Genomic DNA, 21,117 nt, shown 5'->3' on the forward strand with positions numbered 1-21,117 from the left:
AGATATTAACTCATGCAGAGGAGCAGCAAAAGAATTTGGAGACCTGAGTAAGAGATAAAAAGAAAAATAAAAGGAGAGTTCAGGAGGCACAGAGACAAAGGAAGGAGAATGATGAAAATGTCAGTGAAGGAAATACTCATTCCAGTATTTCACAAATGTTGAGGTCCTTTCTGTTCCCTGGCTTTTTGCAGGGTAAAAAATCCACAAGGGCACTGTTAAATGGCTATAAATTTTTTCTGTGGGAAGAGTTCTTCACTGACCAGATGGGGGAAGGTGGGGGAAGTAGTTTCCTCAGGACTATCCTGGACCTTTAAAGAATATGGAGACCATGTAAAGGAAGGGGCATGTTGTGGGGAACCTTCTGAATCACTGCAACCTCTAGGTAGGTCAGTATTATGAGGCTACAGCAACTAGATTTGCATTAGAGTTTTGTTATACCAAGAGCCTTTCCAGGCTCAGATGCAGCCTAAATTTGGGAAGAGGGCAGACAGCTTAATAGGTGGATTTTTCTAATGGACTAAACTCTAAGGGACCCTCACCCAGAGGACCTGAGGCTGGGTAAGTAGAAGAGATGCTGGTGGTTGTATGAAAGACTGGAAATCAAAGTGGTTTTCATTCCATTCTTTGAAGATCTTGGATAACTGCAGGCAACTCATTTCACTGCTCTGTGGCTCAGATACATCAGCTGTAAAACACAAGGTTAATAATATACGTCACAGGGCATTAAGAAGTTTACTCTTTCATGTTTGTATTAAGATCTGAAACATCTGGAAGAAATAAGGAGTATAAATGCTGAGAGTTCTTTTAGATGAGCAAAACCATGAAAGGAGCAAGGAGATGGAAGAGCTGTGTGCCATAAGCCATACTGAGGAACACTGTAGCTGCCTTCTGTATGTTTCATCTATCAATCAGGCCAGCACTTCCTATAAATTCTATGAATAAAAGCTGTGGCATAGTTATACTTCCTCTGGAGATTTATGTTTTGAGAAATCTCATGTCCTTCCCTTACTTTTGTCACTGAAGGCATGTCCTGTGTGGGTGCTGGCACACACTGCCTTGCAGTCCTGTGCAAGATAAAAGTGCTGCTCCCTGAGCAGCAGCCTGAGCATTCCCCACTCCCCACTGGGGAGCTGAAAAATGCATAATGTAAGGCATGCTGGTAGTCCTCAGTCCCCACTACCACCTCTGAGGCAAGTCTAATTATATCTTTTTCTTTTATGAGCTTAGATACCACTAATCCCACAAGCATCATTTATCTTGCTTTGCACGTTGCTCTGGATCTAGCACTCCCAAGATTTCAGAGCCCATTTTTCAGAACAGGGCCTGGTGCCTTACCACACCTGGATGTTTATAACTCACCACATCTTGCAGAAAAAAGGAGTTCAACTGCAAACCCAACCATGAAGTAAGAAAAGAAAGCAGAATAGACCAAAACCAGACTGTTAAAATTAATAAGCAAATTTGAAAACAGAAGTTTTCTGTTTTCACAAGAATGATTGGGCTTTGTACAGTTCAAGCCTCCAGCAGGAATGTTTTTCTTCTGCAGTTGAGTTGATATTACTGCTGATAAAAATCTATCTCCTCCAGCAGGAGAAAACTTAAACTCTTTTCACAAACTCAGGTGACAAGAATATGCAAAGCTGTGCAGTGACAGAGAGGGAAGCTGAGCTAGGAGTTCTGAGTGCAATATTTCTCTTGTCTCTGCCATGTAGTGTATGCTTCAGAAACTAGGACAACACTGCTCCTTCACCATGCTGCTGACAGTCACGTTGTAGAGAAGCTAAGGGTCCTGAGGGGCCATAGAAAAAAAATGGGAAAAAAGGAACTTCTGTAAGAATGTGTGAGTGCAGCAGCCATCCTTCTCCCAATATCTACAGTGTACAGAATGGGAGGTGTAATGGAGTCAAATCTACAAGTCTCCTGTAAAATGAGTTCCACTCTTTAATCCTTGTGGTCTATGTGTTACCATTGAGAAGCAGCAGATGGAGAGAAAAAAACTGTGGCTGTGATATATCAACATACATGTGAACAGGAGTGGGTGTGCCACAGGAGGGGGCCTCTGTACCCAACAAACAGAGCAAAAAGAGCTTTTTTAGGTGAAACACTTTCCCTTTGCTGAAATATGCAATACCAGGGGGTGAGGATTAGAGGACCTGGTGGTTCTGCTTCTATTGATGTGGTCACTTCTTGGTCACAGTGGATTTTTCCCCCACAGTGGACTCTGCTCACCTCCCTGTCTCTTCATTGCATTGCAGTTCAGATGCTGCAAAAGTGCTTTGGTGTGTGGGCACACAGACTGGGGGTTGTGGTTGCCAAGCTGTGTATCAATCCTGCACTTCTCTGTTCTTTGTCTATTACTGACTTTCTGCTTTATGTAAAATGTGTTGGAATACGTAAGCAGAGAAACAGCAGTTGCCATTTCAGCTTCTTCTCCTTTTCTGTCTAGGTTGTGACAAACAGGGACACACAGGAGACCTTGCTGTGCATAGCATATGTTTTTGAAGTATCAACTAGTGACCACGGTGCCCAACATCACATCTACCGGCTGGTGAAGGACTAGAGACTCTCTACCCTGAGTTGTCCATGGAATGCATGTCTAAGAAAAAAGTCTGTGCTTGAACAACCCCTGCCCCCCCATACCAAACTGAAAAATAAACTGCAGATATTGTGTATTTTCAGAAAAGTACCTCTGAGCTGGTTTGTGATTGATAGATTGAAGTTTCTATCTCCGGGTTTGTGCAAACAGGAAAAAGAATTGGAGTCAAGGAAACAGGCAAATGACTGCTTAAGGGTCTCCCCACAGTAAGCATCCCGTGAAAAGCATTTCCCACAGTGCACACCCAGGGTGTGATCACACACAAAAAAGGAGTGTATGCACCTGAGGATACAGGTAGGGCAGTGGCAATGGCAGCAGCTTCCACATATGAACAGGTTGAAAATGTTCATGCTACACCTGGTCTGAGTGTGTGCACTCGTATACATTCGTTAATCAACACATGCACAGACATGGTTACCATTCACTTATATAGGTGTCAGACATATGTGGGCACAAGCCTGTGTATAGATTGCACACATCAGCAGCTGTGAAGTCACAAGCTCATTCAGCCTTCCTCTGTTAGAGCCTCCTTACTTTTTCCCTTTCTTCTGTGCATGATAGTTAGAGACCAGCCTTTCTTTTGCCTTTTAAGTAAAGTTATGCTTAGAAAATTTGTTACGTTAAATCATGTTCTGCCCAGCAGATTTGCTCTCTGCATCAAGTCTTATGACTTGATAGACTAAAATAATTCTTGCTGCTTGTGCTTCTGTTCTCCCTGCACAGGTACCAGTGCTCAGTGAGCCAGACTGTGCTCTTGAGCACCAGCAAAATAATTGTTTACAGAGGTCAAATTGTTCCACCTGTTAGCTGCAGACAGTGATGTGCACAAGTATTGCGCAGAATGTCATTTGGCCAGCAAATTGGAGGAAAACAATGAGAGAGAACAGTGAAAACAGCTTACCTTTCTGTGTTTCCAAGATAATCAAACACAACCTCTGCTTTACTTGTAAACTGAGGTTGGCTTTTCAGGAGTCACTGAGAGGCAATAATCTTGGTCCCCACAATGGTGCTGATGTGGGGGAAAGATGCAGCCATTCACGTTGCTTTGAGGGAAGAACTGGTTTGCATCATGCTCTCTGGCAGCCCTTGAACAGGAAATGTATCCAGTGGCCAGGCAGGGTCCCAGTCTGGAAAATCAATTTAATGCTGAAGGGGGACTAATTGACTTATTTCCTTGTTAAGCCCTTGCATGCCAGTTGATCTGTTGTACCTGTAAAGGTGTGGGAGGTCCCTGAAAGGGATGAGCCTTCACCAGGCATTACCACGGAGGAGCTGACACCACACTGCCTCTGCCATGCACACTGAACTTTGCTGTTCCTGGGTGTGTGTAGGTCACAGCCTGTGCTTTGAAGCATTGGAAGGAAAGGACGTGGGTAAGGAGGATAGCAGAGATGATGCCATGAAGTCAGAGCTGGAGAAGGGTGGTCTGTTTCTTGTTATGGTAAAAATGCTCCATATATTCCCCCCCCCACCCCAATCTTGCAGACCCTGCATTCTCAGAGGCTACTTTTAAGGACTTGGCAGGGCTAGTGCTGTTGACCTTCTCTGTGCAGGAGCCAAAAGTGGATGGTCAAGAACAGAATTTTTGCTTGCACCTATTAAGCAAAATCAACACCAAGTTCCTGCTGTGCCTGTTCTCTCTAAGATGAAGACATGCATCCAAGAACTGACTTCCAAACAGCAATACAGAACGCAGATGCCAACAGGTTTCCATAAGATCTGTGTGGCTGGTAACCAGAATCAGTCAAGCTTGGAGAAAGATGAGCCAAGTACTTTAAACACCTAGAAAGCATCTTAAAATGCCTGCTGTTCTGTGCTACACATGAAAAATCCATGCAAGCACAGCCTGCCTTTGCCCATCCATTGGGGGTTATTGCTGGTCCCAGCCAGGTGACCAAGCCACCCAGCACTGAATTAACTACATCTCTGCAAACCAGGCAGCCCCTCCAGCTGGCCATGTAGGTATGAACAGCACCAACTGGCTACAGTCCATTACTGCTGCCTGCATTTGCCTGTTTCAGCCCTGTGCAATTTCCTTCCTGATCTCTGAACCATGTGTGGAGCAGGCAACAAATCAAATAAAACCTTGCTAAGAAGAAAAAAAAAAAGACTGACCCTTGTGGGAAAAGTATTTTTGGCCAATGCAGACAACGTTTTGAAATGAAGCCTGTAAAGAGAAAGTCCCCAGCAATGCTAAATTTCTTGTGATGTGCATTAGTGTCCTGCAAACATGAGCCATGCATTCACTGCAGGGTTCTATCACAAGAGCAGACCCCATGGAAGTCAGTCACTGAAGAAGATGAGCTCTAGAAGTCTGCTTATTACATTAGATGATTGTGAATGAAACCACATTAAGCAAAGTTTTAAGATGTTATCAAAGCAATAAACACAAACCAACAGGCTGAGGAACAGATGAAATCTTAGCACAGTTGATTTGGGGACATCCATGCAGGTTTTTTTTCAATTTAACAATGGGAGACTCTTCTCTGGCACTATTCCTTTCTGTGCTTGCTCTTGGAGCTCACAGCGCCTTGGTGTCAATAACCAGGGTCAGCAAGAGACATCTACCTGCCTTTGAAACTCAGTGGAGACAAGAAAATTCATGTGTCTGGGAGAGCTCACTTTTATGCAGGCCATCAGATGAAGAATTAGTAAAGCTATGGAGCAAAAGAACTGGACATTTTGATCTGGACTAAAAGGTTTCTGTCCCCTTGCAGAATTGGTGAGATCCATACAAAAATACTTCAAAGGCTGGAAGGACTGTAGATCTCTGTCCCCAAGGCTTCCTTTCTTGGAATTTCACCAGAAGAAGCCAGACAGTGCATCAGAACTAAGAGCCAGCTGCAATTTTGCTAAAAATAAAGCAAAGCAAACACCAGAAAGTAGCATATTTTAAAAAAGAGATAGCCTAGTTTCATAGAGGAAAGGCTAAATTGAACTCTAAAGAACCAACAAAAAATGACGGTATCAGAGTGAATAACAAGTTTAATTTCTGTTGGGGCAGAAATACCAGAATTTATTAACCTTTGCCTGTAAGAACTTGCTGTAAAATCAAAGGACGAAACAGTAAAAACTGATTCCCCTGGTCACTTTACAGCCGCAACACTGAGACATTGGAAGGTAAAATGACAAAACAAGGATCTAAATATCCATCTTTTCTTTATAACAAAGCACTTGAAAAGTTTCCATTCAACTGAGTCCCTTTTTTTCTAATGTACATGCTTCAGTTTATCAGCCCCAATCCGTGCAGCTACATCTGCTTGTGGAATCACGTCAAACTGAATTACTAAAATGACTCCACTTACAGATACTCTTCTGAGATAAGACACAATAGACCACAGGTCTAAGCAACACAGAACTAGGCAAGACAGGAGCCCTCCCTTCATCTTCATTTCAAAGCCAAAAGGAACACTTCAGGTAAGACAAGTTCATTTGAATTCATTCATATATCTGTGGTGAGGGGGTGGGAACTTCTTAAGCTGACATTGCCAACAAAGAAAACATGTAGGTAGGCCTAGAGGCAAAAGTAGAGATTGGATTTAAATCTCTTTCTACTTCAGTATCTAGACCCACAGATCATTATTTCCTTGAATATTACATTTGTGTCTTAGCCTTGGTGCAATGGTTTCCCAGTGACCTTTTCCCAGCTTGTTTTTGTCTTGCTTCTTTGACATCTTGGACCAGATGAAGGAGTTGAAGAACCAATTCAGACAGAAGAGAACACCTTCAGACTTGCTCTAGAGCTCTAGAAGACGCAGGAAGAGCACATGTTGAGCCTTCAAGAAGCTGCCAGGGGATCATATTCTTTTATCAATCCTGCAAGCACAGTTTATACCAAAACCAAGCAGGAAGGCAGCAGACAACTTTCATCCTTGTAATGGAACAGAAAAATCAGGGCTAGTCTCTGCTAGGGAAGGCTAGCCAGAAGCTTAGGTTGACCACAGCTCTGTCAGCAGCTTCACAGTCCGTGGTGCACCCCAATCCTCTTGGACACCAGATCCAGATCTACTACACTGGTAGCTATGTTTGCCTGCATTTGGGTAATTTACCATGCTGGTTCAGCAATTAGTCAAGACTCCCAATCTGTGATTCACACAATTTTTGGCCTCTTAAATGAGCCTGAAAAATACTGGTGCTCATTCTGAGGAAAACAAATAGAGCATCATTAAAAAAGCAACCCCTTCATCTTCAGGTGCAGAACACAGCAATAATGAGGGAAAGACCCTGAATATAGCTAAGGTAGAGAGTCTAGAGGGATCATCTCTTTCTGTCGAAAAGAGAAGCTTAGACTTTCATTTTCAACCTCCCTAATTTCCCCAGAGCACTCGGCACTGTTGCCTTGTCATCATTTCATCTGAAATTGGTGGCTGGGACCCAAAGCCACAGACTTGCTCTTACAGCAGAGGGGTACACCCTGTGAATCACAGTGGAAAGCCTCCGTCTCCAGATGCCTCAAATGCAGCTACTCATAGCTGTTCTCAAAAGCTGTGTGTGGCCTTTAGGTTTGCTGGTCAGAAGCCATGGATTCAAGGACACTGCTGATGAAGTGCAGCTCTTGCTGTTCCTCACTGTGTGGACAACATCAGAGTGCCCCCGTGTTAGACTTGATCATATGTGGAAGACAGCTAGTTGAAGCTGAAACACAGGTCTACCGAGGTTACTTCCCTAAACTTATTGGCATAATTAAAAACAGACCTGCAGACAAGTTCAGTTTTCTTGGTAGAAAGTGTATCTGCAGTATCAGCCACTCCAGTCCCCAATTTCACCTCAAGCTCTTCCCTAAATGATCAGGTTCATACCAAGCTCCCATATATCTTTTATTAGCTTCCTGTGCACTTTTTACCTTCTTTCAAAGGTAGACACCAAATGATGACTTGATCTCACATATTTATTTTTCATTTTGACTCGAACTATAGAAATCCCATATACCTGGGCACAAAGCTGTTTGTGGTTATGCCAACAGGTGAAGAACACATCACGCCGTTTCTTTTAGAATAAACAACCAACCAAACAACAGTAACATCACCACCAAAACGATCAAACATGTCCTCATTGTCTTCTGATTTCCTGTGCCGCTTGCCTTTCAGGAAGTGGTTGTTTATTCCCAAAGTTTGAGTTATTTAAAGATTGACAGCAATTCTGAAATGAAGATCCTTCAGTCTTCATGCTGAATTCGAGCTACAGCACCCAGGAGATGGACCCTTCTTGGAGTCTGGAACCAAAGAACCAAAAGAAATTCTCTTCACAGATCTCTTTATCTCCTGCTGCATTGCAAGACATATTTCCTTCATTGCTTGCTTTAACGTAAACACACGGCAATGTTTGTGTACTTTTGTACATAAATAAATGACGAACAGAGAGCTGCTACACATGCTTCCCTTCTGAGAGAGAGAGAAACAAACATGCAGCAAATGATAGTTGTTTTGCTGGCAGCACTGCCACCAGGATACTTCGAGTCTGTTGAACCAAGGAGTTTATAAAAATCCACTTAGGACATAAAGGAAGGCACAAGAGAATATATTTGATGTGAACATCCCCTTGAATTGAGAAGTGGGACAGCAGCAGCAGCAGTACCAGAGAAGGAAATGAGAATACACAGGGGACCTAGGAATGTGAAACAGATCTTCCTTCTGCAAAAACATTTATAGTAAAGCCTTGAGTTGCTCTTCATACTGTCAAATACAGTTCCTCTCAGGAGGCCAGTGTCCATCACCACACTGGTCTACTTCTGTAGGCATCTCTGCCCCAATTCTAGGTCTTCTCCCCCTCACATAACACTTCACTTAGTGGTCCATGCCAGAACCTTCCCCAGCTGTGTTAAGACAACTCAAGGGACTCTTCTGCTGGAGACAGTGCTTAAAGTTTGCTTCATTAAGTTTTTGTAGCACTTCCACTGACACCCAGGGGGGTGGACTTTTCTGTATGATCTCAGAAGATCTCCCTCATGGTCCTGTCTCACACAGCACCACAGATAAGAATCCTTAAGGTTGGAAAGGACCTCCCAGAGTCTGGCCATTAACCCAGCACAGCAACATCCACTGCTAAAAAAATCTCTAAGCACCACATGTACTCGGCTTTTGAATACTTCCAGGAATGGTGACCCCACCACTTCCCTGAGCAATCTGTTCCAATGTTTGAACACCCCTTCAGTGAAGAAACATTTCCTAATATCCAATCTAAACCTCACCTGGCGCAGTTTGATGTTGTTTCCTCTCGTCCTGTCACTTGTTACCTGGGAGAAGAGACCGACCCGCACCTGTCTCCAACTCCCGCCGACCGCAGGAAGCTCAGAGGAGCTCTCAGACACGCCTTCCCCCTGTGCTGGAAGCCGTAGCAACATATTGGCAGTCGTGGTGGGCTTGGGACCACCGAGCACCTCAGCTGGGGTTCGCCGTTCGCAGCAGCGGTCAGGGCTGCACTCGCGGCCGCCTGCGGGCACGGGAGCCACCCCTGCCTACCTGAGCCCGGAGGGGATGTCCAGCCGAGGGTCCCTCGGGGCAGGGACAGCTGAAGGGGGCCGGTCCGTGCGTCCCACCCCGGCGTATCCCGCCAGCTCCGGGAGGGTGCACCGGGGGATGTTCCTAGCGCCCACCCCTGGAGCTTTCCGGAGGGTCCCGCGGGCGGCAGAGGGAGCGGGGCGGGCTGCAGGCAGAGCTCTAAGAAAGGGGCTCCGGCAGGCGCAGGACCGAGGGGGTGGGGTGCGCTGGAGGAGCGGGCCCACAGCACTCCCTCCCTCCCTCCATCCCTCCCTTCCCTCCTCCGCGGGGCTGGAGCCTCCCCTGGGCAGCGCCCCCAGCTCCTCCCCGCTCGGTAACGCCGGTCCGAGCCCCTCCTCCCGTTTCCGCTGGCAGGAGCCGGGGCCGTGTCCTGCCGTACCTCCGCCGCTCCCCCAGCTCTCGGCCCCATCCGGCCCGGCCCAGGGACGCGCGGTGAGCCCGGGCGCCGCGGGGGGCGAGGGGCGGCGGGGACCCGCGGGGGATTCCCGGCCCCGGGAGAGGGGAGATGGCAGAGCGGGGCGGCCCGGGGCGGGGGGCTGCACGGCGCGGGGGTCGCGGGATGCCTGCCCGGCGGCTGGAGATGCTGGGGAGCGGCGGGTCCCGGCGGGATGGGGGTGCGGGTGGCTCGTAGGGGTGAGGAGCGTTTGCTGGAAACAATAACCCCCCACCCCCTCCGGTGCCTGTGTGATTTTTGCGGAAACAGGAAAGTTAGTTCAGAGGGATGAGAGAGACGAGCCCAGCGGCGTCTGCGTGCGCGGTCCTGCTCTCTCCCTGCCGGGGAGCCCGCGGTGCCCATCCCGCCCGGGAGCTGAGAGCTTCGGCTGGGGACGGATTTGTCCCTGCCGGCGGGGAGAACAGCCCTGGGACAGCGCTGCTGGCAGGCGGGGGCTGCCTTTGCCGTGCCCCCCGAGGCTGCAGCGGCCGTGAGGGGCTGGGGGCGCGGGCAGCCCCCGTGAGGGGAGGCTGAGCCCGATGAGGGGAGGCTGAGCCCCCTGAAGAGAGGCTGAGCCCCGTGAGGGGAAGCTGAGCCCCCTGAGGAGAGACTGAGCCCGGTGAGGGGAGACTGAGCCCCCTGAGGGGAGGGTGAGCCCCCTGAGAGGATGCTGAGCCCCCTGAGGGGAGGCAGCGCTCCGGCCGGGATGGGGAGCGAGCCCGCGGTGGGCTGACAGCTCCGCTCGGCAGCTGCCTGCGGAGGTGGTGCCAGCGGTTCCTGCCTTCCCCCTGCTTATGTAAAACTTGACTCCAGCTCGGCCTTTTCCTGTTCGAGCTTTTGGAAACTTTTCTTGCTGAATCTTGGATATCCGACTGTCACCGTGCTCGTGGTGGGAGCTCCGTGAGGTCTCGGAAAGGCTTCAGCTCCAGAGCTTTCTGAGGGACTGAGGGGATGCTGTGTTATGGAAAAAACTAGGCTACGAGGGTGAAAAAAATCGCATTTCTCTATTTAATCCTTTTATCAACTCTTTTGTTATGCACTTTTACACGGTATAGTTTTGTGGTTTGACCCACAAGAATGGGGGCACTTGATTTGCCTACCTGACTGCACTGAACTTATTTAAGCATTTGGGCATAAGTCACCTGGGATATGTCTGGGAAAAAGTTAAATATTCTCTAGAATAGCCGTGAGAGTCCAATCACACAGTTTGTTTGGGCTGTTGGTCCACTCCTAGATGGGCCTAAATGTTGCCTGTGGAAGCCAAAACTTTACACGTTGCTGCAGCAAAGTTCTTAATAACAGGTGCTACAAATTGTTTGTTAAGTGGTAGTGGAGTCCTTTGTAGCCAGGGGTGTAATGGCAAAGGACAGCAGCCACTGAAGTGTGCATTCATATGAGTTGTGTTGGCATGGAATGCAGGGCCAAAGTTAGCACTTGATAACTTTCAGAATGTCAAAAGGGAAATTATCAATGTGATGTTGAGAACACCAAGGAGAAAAATCAGTCCTCAGTTTTATGTCCTTTGCTTCCATTTGGCATTTTTCCTGAGCTCCAAGTAGGAAAGCTGATGGAGCTAATACAGCTTCTTCCTCCAGATATTTTCCTTTCATATTTTTAGACCTGTGATGATCAAATAGCAAATCCTGCAGACAAAGCCTTTTCTTGATGGGGTTGTAAGTCTTGTGGCAAACTTGGTTTTGGGTACCTACACTTTCTTTAGATCTAACTCTCATTAATAAAGCTGCATAAGAAGACTTTGGGGTCAGAACATAACTAATGCAACATCATTTGCATTACTCAGGCAAAGCTCTGAGGTCAGAATGCTCCTGTTCATCTCTCTTGAGAAGCACAGAGGGTTAACTGTGAATGTCAGTGTTATCTTAGCTATTTTGGTTATTTTAACAGAAAGTAGCTATCGGAGATGCATATCCCACAGTCTTTGCTTTCTGTGCTATTTTAAGTTATTTTCTTCCAAAGCATGCCAGACCTCAGCCTGTCCATGAGGGTATTTCCACCACAACTGTGTATTTTTAGTGTTTAACCTCTGCCTCCCCAAACACACAAACTAAAAAGCTGCAATAGAAAAGTGAAACACAGGAAGAGCACAGATTAAAATAGCAAACCAACACTGAGGCGGCAGCACTGATTGGAGGAGTTACTTTCACGTTGGTATCACATGTGAAACTAGCAAGCTTGCACCGGAGAATCCAAGACTTTGTCTTGGTATTACTCTGAGGGAGCTGGTATGGAGCAGAAGAGACTGCTTCTTTTAGAAGTACTATGTTAATACTCCCAAGGTACTTGGGTTTTGCAATTGAAAACCCATCTCAGTTTTTCACTTTCATCATGTTTCAGGATTGTGCTGTTTGCAAGTGACTGATGCCCCGTCAGTTTTCTATGTTGAATGTCACTGAATTTATTGATGCATGACAAGAAGAGATGAGAATGCTTTAAAGAAGCTGAGCATGAGCCAGTGTTGTGCCCTGGAAGTGAAGGCAGCTGACAGAACTCAGGGCTATTTCAGTAAGACTGCAGCCAGTACCCAGGGAAGTGATTATCTCAGGTCAGGGTGTGCATCAAGAGGGTCTAGGACCAGGATTCACACACATGGCTGGAGACAGGCACAGCTACAACACAGGTTGGGCAGGCACTGAAGGCTCAAGCAGGGCTAAAATGGGGTGCCTGGTGCCATGAGCAGAGAGCAGAGATAAATGGGAGGCTGATAAGGGCACTTAAAGGTGTTTCAGTGCTATCAGAGCCCTGGTACAGCATGAGGATCATATACTGAGGGAATACCTCAAGGAGTACCTCAAGGAATACCTTGTTCAGCCTGGAGAAGAGAAGACTTTGATGGGACCTTCCAGTATTTTAGAGGAGATTCTCAAGAAGCTAGAGCCACGTACATGGTGACTGCATGAGGGACAGCAAATATTAAATTGAAATTAGGTTCAAGGTAGATGTAGCGAAAATCTTTTCTGCAGCAAGGACAGTCAGATGTTGAAACAGCTTGCTCAGAGGAGTTGTGCAATGTCTGTTCTCACAGGTTTTCAAGACCAAAGTGGATAAAGTCCTGTTGGGACCTCATAGCTGGCCCTACGTAAGGCTGAGCGGGATAGAACCCCCTCAGGCCTGCTCCAGTGTGAATTCTCTGATCCTGGGATCAAGCAGCCATTTGGTCTGAGAAGCAAGGAGGTGTGTAAAACTATGGCAATACTTGTAAATACCCCAGATAAAGAAATGAAGGAAGGTTTTAGGGTGCTGATGTGTTGCTAAGATGCTAAGAGAAATTAAAAGTTTTCCTCACTGTGTTAGGAGCTTATGCTGGAAAGGTGTGTATGTGGGCAGGGGAGCACTTTATATTTAATAACTTGCTTTCCTTTAGTGATTCTCAAAGTACAAAGTGGCTTTTTGTTGTAACATCGCTTTAAAAAGCGTTCTGGAATAGATCAAACAATGTTCTTTCAAAATTCATGTATTGATGACAATAAAGCATGGTGCTGAGCTTGGGGAAAGACAGTGTATGACCAGGGAATAGTTCTTACCTGAGGGCTGCCTTCTCTTTGACTCTCTAGAAAATAGAATAAACATGTCAGGACCAGCAAGTCATTTCCCCATTTGTGCTGTGGTTGTTAACAGACCTTAGGATTGAGTCAATCCTGGTAGGGCCAGCTCAGCAATACCCAGAGAATGTGAGGGGATCAGAAATGGATACTTGTCTTTTTCTCTCTACATGTCAGTAAAATTGGGGAAAAGTAGGGATGTGCTCAGGAAGTGCCATCTCTTCACTCAGTGCAAAGCATGTTAGAATTTAATTTTGAGGAGAAGTACTCATTGGGAAGATATGAACCTTTGTATATTTTACTTAGGTGTAACAAGATGCTTTCCTGGAGGCTACAGGTATCACTAGTGCACTTTGCACTTTATGTCTTCTGATCTCCTAAAACTGTTTCTGCTGTTCCTTGTAGCCTCTCTCCAATGAAACATGCATTGCTGAATGTCAGTGCTGTGTTTCCTGCGAAAAACCCTATCAAATCTGTCTTGTGGGTCACTTTCTGTGGTTCAGTGACATGTTTTCTGTGGTGTGTGTGCCATGAGGCAGGATGTTCTCCAGTGAAAGATGCTGGATGGTTTCCTCATTGCACAGGTGTTTCTGGGAAAGTGAAGTGTCTCTCTGAGCTATGTGTTACCACAGCTAGACAACACTGTTGCTTAAATGTCTTTCAAACCCTACCTCGCCTTTCCTTCTGTTTTCTGATGATATTCCAACCACTTGCATTCATTGCTGTCAAAAAATAAACCTTGAGGGCTAGAGTTTGTAGAATGAGGCATGATCCTTGGGCAGAGCCCAGCTGCTTTTGGCTTGTCTGCAAGCCCAGTAAAAGAGGAGGCATCTGACTGTGCTTCACATGGAAGAAAGGACAGTTGGGTAATGTGGGCTCCCCAGTAAGTAATGAGCTGTGTTTTGATGCCAGTGAGATGTATTAGGCTGTTAGACTGCCTGTTGAGGAGGGGTGAAAATATTCTATTGTTGAAAAGCTTTTAAATTCAAGAGTATAAAACAGACAGGCATGTTGTAGGGATAGCTCCAGGCAGATGAGGCAGACTAAATCATAAACACATGCTCCAATAAGCCTTTAAGTGGACAAAGGTATTAATTAAGCTTAGCATTTCTTTACAGTGATGTGAATATGATGTTGTAATATTATGATAACACTGAAGTAGTAACATAAGTTTAAAAGATTTGAAGTTTGCATTGATCTTTGTTTGTAAAGATATAACAAGAAAACTTATTAAAGTTTTTTTGAAAGCACTTTTTCCTTTTGCTGACAGAGTTCTCCTCTCTAATGCAAACACTGTCATGCTGTTCTAACGCCTGATATTTCTGAAGGTGGAAGTGACTAAGATCTGGGTGTTTATTTCCATGATCCCTGTTACAAGTGCAAAAGAGGAAACAAATTGCATTAACTAGTGAAAAGCTGATTATATTTTTGAGGCCAAGTGACTATATCTCTCTAGAATCAGCTGAACTGTGTTAACTGAGCTTTAGTTTCAACTCTGATATCATTCAGTAGAGCTGCCTTTGCCGTGGGCAGTCCTCACTGATTTACAAGTGCTTGGACTGGTCTGTGTAAGCTCACAGCGAGGATATGATGGAGAATATCAACCTCCTGCAGGCACAGGACCACAGGAGCTGCATTGTCCGTGTGTGGCATGTCTGGGCAGCAGGCAGGGCTAGACTGGAGAAGGAGCTCAGGGGGGAGTGGGTGGGAAGGCCAGGAGTCCTGAGAAGGCACTAGGCTAAGGGAGAGGAAGTCTGCAGCCCTCCCCTGGGAGGAAGGGCTGAAAAGGAAGGATGAGGTGGTACGCTGAACAGAGAGCTGAAATGTCACACCCTGTCAGCAGGTTTGAAGGAGGCTTAGCTCAAGATTTTAAGACTCTGTGCTGGGGAATAGGGATCAGTGCAAATCCGAGAGAGCAGAGGGCTCTGTGAACTCTCCTGTATATTTAGTATCCTTTAATTTCACTCTTAATTAAATTCATTTGACCTGAAGTATTGAGGGAGGCAAAGCTTGAAGTTGAAGGAATCCTGGGTTTAGGCCACTGCTGGGAAGAACCCAAATGACTTGTCTTGTGCAATTGGGTAGTCAGTGCTGTCTCCTCAAGTTTTCTTATGGCAGTGTGCTGACAATCACTTTTTATGGTGATTGCGGCTGTACTCCAAACTCATGTTGAGGACAGGCAAGGAGACTTTCTATTTTCATTTGCACATTTCTAAAGGTTAAATAATTTAAGAATGCTTCTGAAAGCATACTTTCCTTTCTGTTTCTCTACTGCTGTTTTTTACCCACTGTTTTGCATGCAGTTCAGTGTAAGGTGGTTCTGCCCAGGATGTTCATCCAGTTTTATTTTAAACAATTCCTTGATTTTGTAAATATATACTTATCCTAAAATCAGCTTTTCATGTAATTTTATTTTAAGACTGTAACCATATGTGAATGAAGGTTTTTGCCTGACTTTGTTAGAAGAAAGTGCAGCTGAAGTTGTGAAGGACTGAAAGCAATGTTCTGAGAATGTCTAGTATGTTGCTTCCGCTGGAGGACAGTCTGCACAGTATTGTTTATATGTATTTATATACATGTGGACAAAATACCATTAGGGGAATGGGATAATGGTTCTGGCAATAGAAGAGACCTGTACTGACATGCAGATGGGAGCATGTCTCCTTGTAAAATAAAAACCTAAATGGCTGGCTTAAAAGCCTGTAAAGGAAACCTTCCAAGTATAAATAAAGTGATTTTCTTTCATACATCAGAGCATCTGGATCTCTCGAGTGCTGCTGTGCTGTCTCACAAAGTTTTGCCAAGTAATTGTGGCTCTGGGTGTTAGAAAAGTTCTTGCTGATCTGTTTCCCAGCAGTGGAGAAAGCAGCAGGACTGGCAAGACTTTGCATTCACAGCACCTGGGACACTGTGGACAGCAGCAGAGGCATCTATAGGGAGGATATAAATAGCACAGACACCTAATGCTGAGCTACTGTTTGGTGCTATCAAAGATGAAGAGCAAGGGGGAAGAACTGCAACTCTGGAAAAATTCCCAATATATTCCCCCTCACACCTACTCAGCATATAGGATCAACTAAATCCTACACATTGAAACTTCTCCTGTTTCATGTGGGAAGACCCAGGACAGTATTTCAGGTGAATATGGTCATAGATTAGGATATGAAGGCCGTGGTAAAAGTAATTGCTGGGACCAGTGATCCATAGATAGGGATTTGACTGTCTGTAGAGGAAGAGGCTTCATTGAGAACAGGAACTTTTTGGATATGTGTTCTGTTGTAGTTACATAGAAGGCAAAGTGAAAAGGCCTGTGAAGCAGAGGAAGGTTCTAGGGAGAACCGGGAGGAGGAAAAGAGAACAGACAGAGTCAAGTTCCCCAGTAATGTAAATTCATCTGTATGGTTTTCAGTTTTCCAAGTTCCATGTTGTCCCACCATTTCCTAGTGAATGGTCACCACAAAGTATCTCCAAAGATTTACAGAAGATGTCTCCTTTTCATTCTGTTTTTCTTAAAATAATTTCTTAAAACATATTTCTTAAAGCAGTCAATATGCCCTGAAAAAGCCACCTTCAGTTTCCTACTCTCCAGGGACACCCAAGCATTCTCTATTGAATCTTGCTTTCTTTTATGAAAGCAAAAAGTCCTGCTTGTGTTTCATCATAGCTTGGTTTTTCACAGCTATTCAGTCTCTATCTTCAACTCTTCTTATTCTGTTTTCCATGAGTTCCTCTTTGAAGATCTGAGGAAGTTCATTGTATGGTAAGAACAGAACAGTTTTGCTGTCTTTAGTTAGTTTCTTCCTTGCTGTTTCTACATTAAACCACACAAAGGAAATAAAACTGGTCCAAGTCATTTAGCTATGTAGCTGTTTTTTTCTGAACTGCTTTTTAAAGAGCTCTTTAAAGAGAAATGTTGCTTCATTTAGGAATCTCCATCTTTCTCCCTGCTTTAGCAAATACTGTTTAGTTCCTCTGTTTCTAAAATTTGAAAGTAATTTCTCAAAATCTTCTTAAGGTCCTTGTTTGTTTTGAAGGTGCTAAGGCACTCCCTCCTTTATTTTTAAGAGATACTGAGAGGTGATGTTCGTTGCTCAGTGCTCTTAAATCTTTAGAAGATCACTGCCAGACTATTGCTGATTGTATCACTAGACAGCCCAGTTGCTGCTCAAAGATCTGTAAGTAATTAGAGCTGCAGGTTTTAATTTTAATTGTAAAATGCACTCATCTCATACTTCAGGTAAAAAATATCCCCACAGCAAACTCGAAACTGTCAGTGACAGCCAAAGCAGGTGATGATGACATTAGTCCAAGGCATCCATTTAGAAAAGCAAGCAGACTTTGCTTGTCCTTGGGACATAGTCTGAGGAACTGGAAGACAAGTGTGCTGTAGGTTAAAGGACAAAGTGTGGTGATGTTCCTAACAGTCACCAGGAGATAAGTGCCTAGCAATCACCCAGCTTTCTAGAAGAGAAAATATCTGCATTTCCTTCTAGGTTTTGTTAGCCCTGATGCTATAGGACATCTGCTTTGGAGGGCAAACCTGTCCCCTTACTTTCTTCTGCTGTAAGCTGTGGATTGAGCAGGTTGTCTGGCTGCTGAGTGCAGTTCCCAAGTCTTGTAGAAAACATCGTGAAAGATCCAAGTTTCTGAAGGATTTGCAGAGTGGCTGTTCCTTGCATCATAGTTTTTTGCAACAATCTTGTACCTACCCAAGCCCTGTAGTGAATCTTTGGGGGTGTGAACTGAGCTCTTCAGTTGCATCTGCCCACGAATTTTCATCTCACCAGTCCTGGCCTGTCAGAAGAGTCTTGTTTCTCTAAGTTTATTATTAATGTTCACTTTGGTCAACAAGGCCTCTTTAACAGTTTTATTGCAAGCATTTCATTTTCCTTTCTTAATTTTTCTGTGTAGAGCTTTTGTCAAGCCAATCAGCATACCTCTGGCGTGGTTAGGATTGCTACCTGTTTTACAGGATTACAGAACTTGTGGTGCTCCTCTCACACCACTTCTGCCTTTGCTACAGATCATGCTGTGTTCATAACAGGTTTACATGAGTGTGAATAAATAAGTATAGCTGACAGCATACTGTGTGTGATATCAGTTTGACTAATTAGCCAACATCTACACAGTGGGAAGCTTGGATGATTTAATTCTTGATTTTTTCTCCCCATTATTTATTTATTTTATTATTTATTAGTTATTGCTTAGTCACCCTTGGCTTCAATATGAGTAGTTCAGTGGCTGAAATTGTTGTCACCTGTGTTATTAGAGAGTTACTTAGGTTGGGTGGATGCCTGCAAGTGCTTGCCATGGAGCCTGACGTCAGTGAAGAGTTCATATAGTATTAGTTCACTTTGAGGAAGATGTGTAGAACTGGTGTGTGTGATCTGTTGAAGTGCCCATGTGCTGAAGCAGGTAAGTAAAGAGACTGTGTGAAATCAACAGCAGTGTTTCATTGTCTTGCTTGATAGAGTGAAGCAGGTGAAGGGAAAACATTCATTTAAAAATAAACAACAATGGAATAATGGAAACATTTCCGTTGATCAAGTTTGGTGAATAATCACTTCCTTTTTTTTTAAGAATTAGTCTGTACTTTTTTTTCTATGCAGCAGCAATAATATTGATGGACTTTTAAACACTGGAGAGGGTCCTGTTCCATGTCTCTCCTCCATGTGGTTGAAGGAAGTCCTAGTCTCACTTTGGTCAGTTTCCTATTTTTGTAGCACCCTTTTAGCACCAGGGTGGTGCTGTTATAGGCCTGAAAGCTCCAGTATGAATTGGAGAAGGTGGTGTACTTTATGTTGTGTTGTTTGGTGTGATTTTCACTTCAGCAGTGTTTTGTTGTATTAGAAGCAGAGGTAACACTAGTCAGAAAGCAAGGCTACTGGAGGAGAGTTCATCAGGAAGGGTCTTGCTTAATTTCTGGTTTGGCTGCTGTAAGCAGGTCATTAGGGGTCAGGTGATAATGAGGGACCTAAATGCCAAGGGGTAGAAGCACTGGAATTTTCTGACTAGTATTTCTGATTTAATACACATACAGCTTTTGCTTTTCCCTGTGATCTCTGTCTTCCCTTTAGTTTCTGAAAGTCTGTTTTAATCTTTTGTCTATTTAATTATTTATACTTGAGTCCAAATGAAATCAATATATTATGCCCCGGAGACCAGACTTGCTCCTTTTGTTCAGAAGCAGGTGGAATTTAATATACCTTTTCCCATTTTTTTTAAATCTCCCTCAATCTCTCCTTTCTGTCCTTCTTACCTAATTATGTTTTTGGTGGGAAGTGGGTCCAAAAGGCAAAAGAATTTAATTCTGTTCTTTTTCTTCTTTCCAGGTTTGGTCTGTGACTTTTTCCTTGGTGTGCATCCAATTACCTCAAGTAAGTAAGATCTCTGTGAAGGATACTTGGAGTCATTCAGCCTTATCTTTATTACTGCTCTCATTGACATTAGGGGAGATGAGTTGAGCCCTTTTGAAGCCTTCTTGTAACCTCTTATTTTCTTGTCAGAGAAAGTCCAGAGTAACATGGTTGTTGTTTGGGTTGTCTCCAAGAGCTGCCATAAGTGCAGAAGGAAATGTAACCGAGAAGGACAGTAATTCTGTTCATTATATGCAAATATTCTTCTGTTTTCTTCCCTGCCTGTGAGATTTGTAGGCAAAGGAAGCAGTGAAGAATGAAGCAAGGCTCCTACTGATAGCCCTTTTGTTAGTCCATCTAAGTTTTATCCTTTTGTGCAAGGGTAATTCTATAAACAGGCTTGGAAAAATAGCTTCACCTGGGAGAAACCCAGGTGAAGCTCTGGCTCTGGGGTTAGGTGTCTCAGTACAGCTGCAGACCCATTGCTTTGTATTTTACATTCCCTGTGTTCTTCAGGGGTTTGGCCTTGGCTTGGAGTGAGTGGGAGATGTGGCACTGCCTAACTTTCATTAAGTTTCTGACATAGTAGAAGCAACTTCAGCTCCTTTAGGGAAAGAAAGGTGATCCACCTTTCTGCTGAATGCCATGTGTTCTGCCAAAGGCTGCAAGGAGTGCAATTTGATAAATCCAAGCAATGAGAGCAACAGAGAGATAATAATCCACTCTTGTACTTGGCTTGCCAAGAACAGTTTCATACTTCTGTGCTGCTGTGTAAAACTTGTCATGACTGCTGCAGGCAAAGAACATCTACTGTTGTACGTTTTGGGATGAGTGATAAGAGATTATGGTCTGTGAAGGGAAGGAATCTCCTTGCAATTGGGAAAAGCTAAGAAATATTAGGTGAGGCTAAGAAAAAGGAATGCTGGAGCTTTCCTTTACTCTTGTGTAAATAATCATTACAGGTGATGTCACACAATGGTTCAGTCTTGGGGATACAGCAAAGATGCATTGATTTAGGGATACTGTGTATGTAAGAGAGAACTGGGAAATATCCTGAGAGCGCTTTTCGATGTCAAGGCAATAGTTCTGTTGTCTGACTGCTGTGAAAAATTTCCCTTGTAGGATCTGTGTGTTTCCAAGAGGAAAGTCAGTAATAGGATATTTTAACAGGAAGTATACAACAAGCTTAAAATCTATACATTTGATACTGGACATGGTTGGGGTTTAACCCCAGCCAGCAGCCAAGACCCACACAACTGCTCACTCATTCCCCCCCACAGTGGGATTGGAGAATTGGAAGGGTAAAAGCTGGAAAAGTCATGAGTTAAGATAATGATAGTTTAGTAGAGAAAGCAGAAGCCACAAGCACAAGAAAAGCAAGGAATTAATTCACTGCTTCCTGTGGGCAAGCAGGTGCCCAGACATCTCCAGGAGAGCAGGGCCTCATCATATGTCACAGTGACTTGGGAAGACAAACATCATCACTCCAAAGTTCCCCCCCTTCTCCTTCTTCCCTCACTTGATACACTGAGCATGATGTTATATGGTAAGATACAACTCTGGTCAGTTGAGGTCAGCTGTCCCAGCTGTGTCTCTTCCCAATTTCCCACATTCTCTAAATTTCCTCTCCATGGCAATACAAGAAGCAGAAAAGGCCCTGGCTCTGTGAAAGCCC

The 21,117-nt window shown here is 44.6% G+C and overlaps 2 protein-coding genes and 1 long non-coding RNA gene across 5 annotated transcripts in view; 2 read left to right on the forward strand and 1 right to left on the reverse strand.

Moving 5' to 3' along the window:
* The window catches only part of TEAD4 (TEA domain transcription factor 4), a 50,781-nt gene extending 48,095 nt beyond the window's left edge, over window positions 1-2,686 (forward strand). For both annotated transcript variants that reach the window (XM_085067516.1, XM_085067525.1), the window contains one exon: window positions 2,447-2,686. In XM_085067516.1, the coding sequence (XP_084923642.1) occupies window positions 2,447-2,560 (114 nt within the window). In that variant the 3' untranslated portion in view covers window positions 2,561-2,686. The remainder of the gene's footprint in view (window positions 1-2,446) is intronic.
* A 4,780-nt stretch (window positions 2,687-7,466) lies between these two features.
* LOC146445107 (uncharacterized) lies at window positions 7,467-9,460 on the reverse strand. Its single transcript, XR_014853687.1, has 2 exons — window positions 9,055-9,460; window positions 7,467-8,917 (listed from the first exon to the last, which is right to left on the reverse strand). It is a non-coding gene; the product is annotated as an uncharacterized LOC146445107 (long non-coding RNA).
* The window catches only part of TSPAN9 (tetraspanin 9), a 168,127-nt gene continuing 156,420 nt past the window's right edge, over window positions 9,411-21,117 (forward strand). The window contains exons 1-2 of one of the 2 annotated variants that reach the window (XM_085067594.1): window positions 9,411-9,525; window positions 19,419-19,463. The gene's annotated coding sequence lies outside the window, so the exon portion shown is untranslated. The remainder of the gene's footprint in view (window positions 9,526-19,418; window positions 19,464-21,117) is intronic. The other variant, XM_085067569.1, reaches the window with a different exon arrangement.

This window comes from Lichenostomus cassidix, chromosome 1, assembly GCF_008360975.1.
Source record: "Lichenostomus cassidix isolate B80296 chromosome 1, HeHo_3.0, whole genome shotgun sequence".
Lineage (NCBI taxonomy): Eukaryota > Metazoa > Chordata > Aves > Passeriformes > Meliphagidae > Lichenostomus > Lichenostomus cassidix.